Genomic DNA, 9,961 nt, shown 5'->3' on the forward strand with positions numbered 1-9,961 from the left:
TATTATTATTATTATTATTATTATTATTGTAGTTATTATCTTTATTAATATTATTATTGTTGTTGTTGTTGTTATTATCTTTATTATTATTATTATTATTGTAGTTATTATCTTTATTAATATTATTATTGTTGTTGTTGTTGTTGTTGTTATTATTATTATTATTATTATTATCATCATCATTATTAAGAATTAATTTTCCTGGCAAGCATACTTATGTTTATGCATACTAACAGCAATAGCATGTAAAACCCCAGACTCTGAACGACTGTGTCCGTTAGCCCTGGAGATCGTAAGCAGGGCAAAGGAGCGACCGCCATGGGGTGGAGTCTCCCACCTGAAACCCGGATCCCAGCTGGAAGAGGTGGAGCCACAGCAGGGATGGTGGAGTTTCAATCCAGACTCGTCAACTATTCTCTCTGCTTGAAGAGAGGTGACCCACATCCCTCCTGTTTGCTCAAACTCAGCCCGACTTGGTTCCTTGTCTAGTTCAGGCTCCTCCTCTTCAGGACCCTGTTGACTACCCCACCCTGAAACTCCTGGTCTCCAGTTGAAATCACCTCGTGTGCACGGAGGAGGGTGGGAGTTGGATGCAAAAACCACACATTGCATCATGTATTTACTTATCCAGGCTAGCCGGTGAGTGACATGGAGAGTGGAGCTGGGGGTGAAAGGTGAAGGATTCAGGAGTAAATGAGTCATGACCAAAACCAAAGGGGTGGATTCTGGAGACAAGGTTGCTTAAACACCAAAAGGTGCACAATGCTAAGAAGACATCGAACCAGAAAAGCCTTCAAACTGTTCACCTGAGGTGCACGTGATTGCTCGAGACAAAGTCTAAACTAATCCTCAGAGTCTTCCCAGATGTCATGAACAGCACACCATAATGTTACCCAGACTACAGAGTAAGTACTTTGAGATTAGTCGCTATTAATGACAACAATTAGGGGATCAGGCTTTTGGTGGCCTGCCAACTTCTGTTTCAAACATTTTCCTTCCTTGCTAGTGGAATTTGAGCTTTCGAAATTGCTTCCCGTTGGTAAAAATGCCGTAAACACCGTCCAACCCGCTCCCAATCACCTGTGCATGGTCAATATCACCCCGGTAACTGCTCGTGACAAGTGCCACAGATTGGCCTTGTAGAGCGTCCGTGCAGCACCCCACCTTGGTGAGGGAGGTGGTGCTGCTCACGGAGACCAAACAGACTCCGAGGGGGAAATGTGGAGAAGGTTCCATTTACTGGGGTGGTCATCTTGCTAAGGGAGGGTGAATCAGAGGTAAGAAAAAAAAAAGCAAAGAAGTGGAAAAAGATAAACAGCAGAAGAAGTGGAAGGGCGGGTGGGTTTCCTCTCAATTCATCCACCATGTTCCTGCATGGAGACATCAAGCACATTCCAAGAGCCAGCCCAATTACGGTAGATGAAGGGGCAGCTCTCTTTGTTTAAGAACAAAGCAAGAAGTGACACAGAACTGGTCTTAAAAGGGGAAGCTCTCTCGCAGCCGTGGTTTGGGAGACGTGGGGGAGGCCCAGTGGGTGGGGAGGTGACCAGCTGGTTAAAAATATCTACTTGGTCAGTTACTGGAAGGAAAAATGTGCAGTTCGTTTGTCATCCACTCGTCCAGGTGGCGGGCCCGGCGGTTGCAAAACATCAGAGCACAGGGAGCGAAGAGAGTGCCAGGAAAAAGGGAATTCTTACATAAAAACCACATGTTGTCCTGTGGTGTAAATGTGTGATAAGGAAAGCACAATCAACTCCACATTTAACACAGTAATGATGTCGCTGTTGTAACAACTAAAAATGCAGCAGTAAACTTGTGTCAGCTCGTTGGTTCCAAATAACAAAGAGGCTGTGAATTAAAACTCCTCTCAATTGGCAGAAAACGTGCTTCTGTGTGGTTTCCTTGTTGACAGTAATAACTTTTGACCTTGTAGAACACATTTGTTTGTGATGAAAGACTTTCTGGGTAAACAATATTAGATTTTTGCCATCTTTAAATGCAGCTTTGAGTGCTCTTTCTGCGTGATTCCCTCTGAAAATCCAAAGCTCCGGTAGAAACTGCGTCTTTGAGAAAAATGGCCTTTTTTTTTACAACCCCCATTGCAAAGCCTACAGGGGGTGTGAATTTGATACTAAAAAGACAGAGTTTGGGTGGAGTAGCACTTTAATAACGCACATTGTGCAAGTAGTTGTTGATGGCCAGAAGCATAGAAGCGTTGGACTGCAGAGGGGTGGGACGGGCTTAAAGTTTAATTCCCACTCTGCAGTAAATTAGAGCACAGCAGGGTAATGTCTGTTTATTCCAAATACAGCTGCCTGGGCCTCTCTGCTATTCCTCTCTGTCTCTCTCCCCCGACCCCACCACGGCTCCAGAATCACCTGGACCTGCAGTGTATACACAAAGACTGCTACACTAAATGTGTTTTGGGCAAATACACGCACTTGCATAAATAGGCACATGTGCACAGATTTAGAGACGCAAACACAAACTTATACTGGGCTGCAGGCCCCTTATAAGCAAAGATGTAAACAGGCCGGTTTGCACCATTACAAGTATAAATAGATGTTGTTTCTTCTGTTCTTTCTGTAATAAGATCTGAAAATTAAAACATCAAAATAAAATGATGCTTGCTGAAATTTACTTTGCTTTGCTGAATCAATTTTTCTCCATTTTTTAAACATATCAGTTACATAAGTCTGGTTTTCATTCAGTAGGGAAGTTGTCTGTTTTAAATGTTATGACGTTTTGTGTCAAAAGAAGTGGTTTAAAGGAAGTTTGGTTTTAGCCTCTCTTCCTAAAGCAACAAGCCAGCTGTAGTTCTCACTTGTTTAAAACTGGCACTTGCTGCCCTCTTGTGGGAGAGTAACTCGTTGCACTTTGCAAAAGATCAAGGTCAGGAACAAGCCCCCACAATGCCGCTCAGAAAATGGTCCCAACCCGGAAGTAAGAAAAATTGCAGTTCCACCCTCATCCGCTGGGGGCTGGTACCAGAAGCGAGCAAATCCTCATTGACTCCCATGTTAAAAATGCCATTTTCACAGCAGAAATAAACATGTTTACAGCCTGGTTCAAAAAATGGTTTTTTGTCTAAATTATCTAGTTTATACTCATGACAACTCTGAGGGGGGTGAATTTTTTTCTCACTCTTCTGTTTAAGTGTATTGAAAGCCTAAAATTCTGTATAATTAATGAGCATCCAACACACGTGACCGCCGCCTCAGACCCACGTGACCACAGAGCTAGCTCCGTGGAAAGGCCTCAGTACAGCCTCGGTCTCTCCTGGAAACTGTGTCGGGATTTTGAGTCTCTGTGCTTGTGAATTCTGTTTTGGATAATATTGGTGCAATTGTTGGACAAAATGACTTGCAGTGGTATTAATTGCACTAATAGAGCGTCCAAGGAGTCTCCACTTCATTTTTTTCGGTAAGTTAAAATCTATATTTGTATTTTATGTCACTGCTGCCTTTAAACTAGCTGAGTTTACCGAAGTAGCTAGCTAACTATCAGTTTAACATGTAGCATGTACTGTTTAACCATGAAATTTAAATGTAAAATACGGTAAAATAATTAATAGGGCATATTTAAATGGGTAATAGGGTAAAACCCAGTGCATTTAAGATAAAAATGGGTTGAAATATGACGGGGCGCGCCGCTTGGGGGGACACTTCTGTGCTCTATTCTTTCATCCGGTAATCCCCAGCGGTCAGGCCGGGCAGGCTGATCGATGCGGCGCCTCGCTGCTGCGGGCTGACCGCTCGTGGAACTCGGAGACAGATCTGACCGGAGAAATACTGCAGCTCGTTGAGAAGTCTATAGGGCATACAGCGTTTCCCTTAAATCCCACTGCCACGCCGACAAGATCCCAAGTTTCTTTGTTTTTGTTGGCGCTGTTTACCGAAGAAGCAGCGGGAATACCAGCAACTTTCATCAGACTCATAAAGTTAGTTTTTGCAGGGGACCCCCTGTATTTTACTGCTCCCTCCTGCAGTCTTCCCCTATTAAAATTTAAAATGTGTAACTTCATGTATTGGGATGAATGACTAATATTCATGTTAACTAAAACGTTAGGTATTTAGGGGGAAAAAACAAAATAATAAACATTATACAGATGTCAAATAAATCAAACTGTAATTAAACTATATATTTTCAAAGTCTAGATTCTGGATAAAATCCAACAACATATGCTTTATAAATAAACACTACGCATGGCTTTTACACACACACACACACGTTACATTGTGATTTCTTAGTAAATATTCTATTTGGCGAGAGATAAACTTTATTGTATTTATCCTAGTGAATCTATAATTAAACGGGTAAACTAGCAGTAGTACATCCAACATCAAAGAAAGTAAAATGTTATTATCAGGAGAGGGAGAATGATTAAGTGGTTAGCAGCAGTGTGCTAGACGATGGCCCCCTCCATGAGGCCACCACAGCTCAGCAAAGCATCATTGTTGCTTCTTCTGGGGAGAAAAACACTTACAGAAAAAATAAAGTTAACAGCTGAAATAGCAGGAAATAATACAGTTAAAGAGCAGATTGTAGAAGAAAGAAACCCCTAGGTTAAACTGGTCTGTCTACTGCATAATGCTGAACTCTAACATGTGTCCTCAGGGAAGGACCTGATTGGTGTCCAGAACCTGCTGAAGAAGCACGAGGCTCTGCAGGCTGAGATCACAGGTCATGAACCTCGCATCAAGGCTGTCACCCAGAAAGGAGAGACCATAATGGAGGAAGGTAGAGCAGGTCTGGTCCTGACATGTTTCTGAGGTGTCTGCAGGTTCTGGCTCACTTTGTTTGGGTCCAGGTCACTTCGCTGGTTCAGAACCCTCGGCCCGTCAGAACATTCTTATCCACCACGTTCTAACACCAGACCTGTTAACCCGACAGCAACAAGTGGCTCCAACTGACGATGAGACCGGGAAGGAGCTGGTTCTGGCTCTGTACGACTACCAGGAGAAGAGTCCTGGAGAGGTCACCATGAAGAAGGGCGACATCCTCACGCTGCTCAACAGCACCAACAAGGTTCGTGTGCCCTTCACAGCCGAGGAACGACCTCCAGCTCAGAGCGAACATCTCCACACCTGCTTTGTGTTTGTGTGACTTTAGGTTGTTTTACTTGAACTCGCGTCTTTAGCTGAATGAGGATGGAGAGACGGGTCGGACCTGGAGCAGGTCGAGGTCTTGCAGAAGAAGTTTGACGACTTCCAGAAGGTCGGACTTTTCCTCCTCTCTGTCTTCCAGCAGCAGCTGTCAGATCAGCTCAGGTGATAATCAGCAGGTGCTTTTGTCCTGCAGGACCTGAAGGCCAACGAGTCCCGCCTGAGGGACATCAACAAGGTGGCATCTGAACTGGAGTCAGAAGGTCTGATGGCTGAGGAGGCTCCTATGGTTCAGGCTCAGGTGAGCGTCACCTGTCTGCAGCAGCTGGTCCCTCTCACTTCCTGGTTTGTTAACTCTGCTCGTCTCTGTTTGTAGCAACAAGAACATCTGGGTTCTGCTCCTGGAAAGGTGCGTGTTGTCCTCCGCCTCCACCAGAACCAGACGTGGTGTTTTTGTTACCACTCATTTGTTTGTTTACAGGATGAAGCCGACTCTAACCCCGGCTTTCCACAGGAGTCGTCAGCAGCACGTTTACTGCAGCAGCACGTCATAGCTGCTGATAGGAACCGCTGTGGTCAACAGAACCTTTTCCACCGGAGCCGTCAGCAGCGCGAGTCGGCCGCGTCTCAGGAGCAGCATGTCGCGGCCTTTACGCGCCGGTTCTATTTTCTACGCGCGACGCCTCTGAAACGGGTCAAGTTCGACATTTTTGGGGAAGGAAAGACAGGAAATCGGACGCGGAAATTGAGAGAAGCTACCGAGATTTTCAGAATAAAGAACGTACTGCCTTCCGGTTGCTTTACTTTTAAAAAAGGTTACTAACTGAGCTGCCCCGTGAGAAGTTATCACCTAGCTAGCGGTCTCCTTTGTTTTTCAGGTCCGTATTGGCGATTATAAAACGGACAGAACATAAAACACAAACCATGTTGTAGTTTTCTCCTGCTTGTTGTTGTGTTTACTGACGAAGTCACTCGAGTGACTTCGTGCTCGGTCGGTGACAGCTGCTCCCCTGCTGCTTCGCGTCTCGTGGGAAGGGCCAAGCAGCAGCTTACGCGAGCAAGACGTGCTGCTGCAGTAACGTGCTGCTGACGGCTCCCGTGGAAACCCGGGGTAACACGGCGTCACCCTAGAAGGTGAGTTCATTCAGCTGATCAGAGGTCACCTCTGATGGCCGCAGTCACGGCCGACCGTGCTGACATCACATAGGAATTCAGGTGACCCGGCAGGCACCAGGTGCTGGTGAAAGTGGGGACATGTCAGCTGGTTGCCATGGCTACAGTTATCTTTATGCATCTGTATGACTGCTGACTGGTGTGTGTTTCCTGTGACCTTTGACCTCAGACCGTACGGTTGGGCGTTCAGACGACGGCTAACTTTTAATTCCATCAAGGTAAGAGGAAGCTCTTCCCTTCCTGTCTGAGCGATCCGTCTCCAGGTTTCCTCGTCCGGCGTCCAGCCCGCTGGCGTCCACCTTCATCTCACTGGGTTTGGTTTCTCTCCAGGAGCTGAACAACCGCTGGCGCTCGCTGCAACATGCTGGGCAGCGCCCATGAGGTGCAGCGCTTCCACAGGTACCCCACACACTTATGCGCCGCTTACGGGTCAGTAGAGTTTGGACCCACACTCAGACGGAGTTCTGATGTCTTCTCAGAGACGCTGATGAGACCAAAGAGTGGATCGAGGAGAAGAACCAGGCCCTGAACACAGACAACTACGGCCACCACCTGGCCAGCGTTCAGGCTCTGCAGCGTGAACATGAAGGCTTTGAGCGTGACCTGGCAGCTCTGGGTGATAAGGTCCGCATTCCTGATCGGTACCAGGACCCGAGTTGTCTCTGGAGACACGTTCTTCATGGTTCTGGTGACTCCACCCCAGCCGTTCCTGATCAGCGGGGTGCTTTCCTATTTAAGGTGGATGGAGGACACAATTTGACGCCAGAAGATTGCCTCAGTTTTGGTAGTAACCAGCCACTCGTGTTACCTCTAGTGTTCCTAGGATTAATGTTATTTCGTAGTGTTTTTGCTCTTATATTGGATTTACCATTCTTCAGGATTCCTGTCGACCTCATTGGATACTGACCTCTACTCCAGGATTTGGATATTCAACACACGGACCTTATCACCACCCTCCATAACCCACCTCTCATCTCACCCAGTGCCCCATCCACCAGGACGCCCCGCTTCTCTCCACCTCTGCTCCCTCTCCTGCGCTTCCCCCGGCTCTCTACCTCTCTCTCCTCCAGCCAACACGTACACCCACCACAGTAAGTCTGCTGAACACCTCTGCCTGCCTACAATGGATTTTGAAACCAGAACCTAAGCTCACCTGTGTTCTCCCTCCTCCAGATGCTGAGCTGTTGTTGCAGTTCCAACCACAGACTTATCTGTGCACCTTAAGTTCCTCCTTATAAATAAATCATTTTTTTCCATCAGTTTTTGGTCAGTGTTGTATTCTGCATGTCTTGGGTTAAGTACCTTCCTCCAAACATGACACTCCTCCTCAAAGAGCAAATCTGTTCAGCACATTCTGACAGACAGACCACCATTCTTCTGTCATGATGCTGTACAGGACATTTTTAGAGTTTTCCTTTTTAAAGATAAATAGGATTACATTTAAATAGCAATACTTTCACATTATCATTTTCCCACACTTCTGTATAACTGTATTTTGTTGTTTTTCAATAAAGAATGACAAACTATTTAAGTTTGGTTTTTGTTGCACACAAATATATATCTGTAAAAAATATCTACAAAGCTAATGTTTACATAACAAGTATGATTGGGTTTTGCAATACGGCACTCAAGTTTATTTTAGTAAGATTTTTAAACCAAGTAAAGTTAGTAAAGAACACATTTCTATTGTCTGCTAAGAAACTGTTGGGATTTAAAATGGGCCTGTTGTACAAATAACTTGTAAATGATTATTCCTCACTTTTGTCTTAACCAAAGAAATTCCAGTAATTGAGCAAAAACATTTATTTTTAACACTACATTTTATAAAACAGGGCGCAAAGTGTCGGCACATGTATGTATGTCGATGGTCCACCCCAACCGAACCAGGAGACACAGACGTCAGGGAGGCCAAGGTTGTCTCTGCAGCTCTCTGGGCACCACGCCTCACTCAGCTGTCTCCAATGATCCAAATGGCTATGGAGAAAAAATAACAGGTTTGTCATAATTGTTTAAAGTACAAAACCATACATGAAGTGGTGAGACAGGTATGTGGAACTTACACTTGCTTTGTGTAGCTGATGTTGGAGACACACAGGCTGCCATGGTGACATTTAAACAGATCTAACAAAAAAATAAAAATGAAAATTAAAAACTCCCAGACCTCATGTCATATTTACTAATCAGCTATGGCTGATTAATTGTTTGGATCACAGTGAGTTACACTAATTCTAATATGTTTTTATTTCTATTATACATACATACTTTTTAACTGTTATTTTCACGACTGTTATCAGGCTCTCTTGTTCTGGTTCTGATGATAATTCCGTGTCTTCCAGTAAGTTATCTTGTGCTTACTTCATCTGTATAATGTCTCTTTACTTTTGGTAAATTGTACTGAGTCCAGAATAAAGACTAGTTGGCTGTACAAGATACAAACAAGTATCACATTTTGGAAATATATGAAATGTATTTAGGCTGCTAATTTAGCTCGAATACTAATAACTGCAATATTTTCCGGACTATAACTCGCACTTTTTTACATATTCTGGCTGGTCCTGCTACTTATACTCCAGAGCAACTTATATAACAAAATATGTAGGCTACACCGCGCTGCTGCGGGCCGACTCCGACCCACACAAGAATGAGTTCCCCTGTCCCGCTGGGAGGGTTTCAAACACCGCCAGCATCTGTTAGAGCCTGTGGCGGGGTGCTGAGGGCCGGCTCCAGCCCAGGAATGAGCTGTCCTCGCCGGCCGGGAGGGTTTGAAACACCGCCATCCTCTCCTCTGCTGGCTGTTGTTCATTCGGTTATGGTTACCGGTGCTTGTGTTGCTATGTGAAACGCTTGGTCTCAGATTTTGTAAGAAAGATAATAAAATGTCCCCCCAAAATACGACTTAAATATATTTTCTCTTATTCATGATACATTTAATGGCTGGTGCGACTCAGGAGTGATAGCGCCGAAAAAAACTGTACTGAAAACTTGCTCAAAGCAAAATGTTTTCATTACGGAAATAAATTATAAACTTACCGATTTAAAACTTTTTTAATACTGGTACTTCTCACGAACAGGCGCAGAAAACCTCCACCTAAACTCCGTGTAAGGTTCAGGTCGATGGGTGTTCCAGTTAGCTCCGGTTGGGTTGAAGCTAGGTGGCTACATCCGTTAGCTCGGCTCCCACCTCCGCTTTAGCTTTGGGTTAGCCAGGGTTAGCTTCAGGTTAGCTCGTAGCTAGTTCGCCTGGGTGTCGTCACTCGAGCCCAGCCTTACAGCCACACCCTCAGCGCCTCCTCTCTTCCCTTTTATGGAATTGTCTGGGCTGGACGGAATCTGTGACACGGTCAAAATGGCGGTGGTGGCCACCTCCCATTATAGACAACAAACGTGTTATTGAAGCCAATGGAAACCGTTTGTCCAGTATTTACAGTCTATGGTCAGGAATCAGAAATGAACATTGTGAAGTAATTCACGTTTAAGTACATTTTTTGTTCAGGAAATGCATGAAAATAACATTTCGATCAATAAAATAAGAGTTAGGGATCCAATCTGTCGTACAGAACATGGTTACCGAAGATAGTTTTGTCTTCATGACCTACTCACCTGGAATGCTTAATTACGGTGAAGGAATAGAAATGCAAGTATAGCTTTTTGTCGCCATCTAGTGTCAAAAAATAAAACGTCAG

At 44.8% G+C, this 9,961-nt stretch overlaps 1 protein-coding gene and 1 long non-coding RNA gene across 4 annotated transcripts; one reads left to right on the top strand and one right to left on the bottom strand.

The window, feature by feature from the left end:
* Window positions 1–3,276: 3,276 nt before the first annotated feature.
* On the top strand, window positions 3,277–7,537 carry LOC139063891 (uncharacterized). 3 transcript variants are annotated; one of them, XM_070546862.1, is made up of 11 exons: window positions 3,277–3,423; window positions 4,618–4,740; window positions 4,811–5,028; window positions 5,113–5,217; window positions 5,302–5,406; window positions 5,482–5,514; window positions 6,448–6,496; window positions 6,609–6,677; window positions 6,758–7,062; window positions 7,157–7,369; window positions 7,452–7,537. In XM_070546862.1, the coding sequence occupies exons 8-11, from the start codon at window positions 6,640–6,642 to the stop codon at window positions 7,514–7,516; spliced, it is 621 nt and encodes a 206-aa protein (XP_070402963.1). In that variant the 5' UTR covers window positions 3,277–3,423; window positions 4,618–4,740; window positions 4,811–5,028; window positions 5,113–5,217; window positions 5,302–5,406; window positions 5,482–5,514; window positions 6,448–6,496; window positions 6,609–6,639; the 3' UTR covers window positions 7,517–7,537. The 3 variants fall into 3 exon arrangements, with proteins under 3 accessions (XP_070402963.1, XP_070402964.1, XP_070402965.1); XM_070546863.1 differs by lacking the exon at window positions 3,277–3,423 and having other exon boundaries at window positions 4,612–4,740; window positions 4,894–5,028; XM_070546864.1 differs by lacking the exons at window positions 3,277–3,423; window positions 4,618–4,740; window positions 4,811–5,028; ... (1 more) ...; window positions 5,302–5,406; window positions 5,482–5,514 and adding an exon at window positions 6,096–6,239.
* A 529-nt stretch (window positions 7,538–8,066) lies between these two features.
* Window positions 8,067–9,528, bottom strand: LOC139063892 (uncharacterized). Its single transcript, XR_011517198.1, has 3 exons — window positions 9,309–9,528; window positions 8,339–8,399; window positions 8,067–8,252 (listed from the first exon to the last, which is right to left on the bottom strand). It is a non-coding gene; the product is annotated as an uncharacterized lncRNA (long non-coding RNA).
* Between the last annotated feature and the right edge of the window lie 433 nt (window positions 9,529–9,961).

Source organism: Nothobranchius furzeri, chromosome 18, assembly GCF_043380555.1.
Source record: "Nothobranchius furzeri strain GRZ-AD chromosome 18, NfurGRZ-RIMD1, whole genome shotgun sequence".
Lineage (NCBI taxonomy): Eukaryota > Metazoa > Chordata > Actinopteri > Cyprinodontiformes > Nothobranchiidae > Nothobranchius > Nothobranchius furzeri.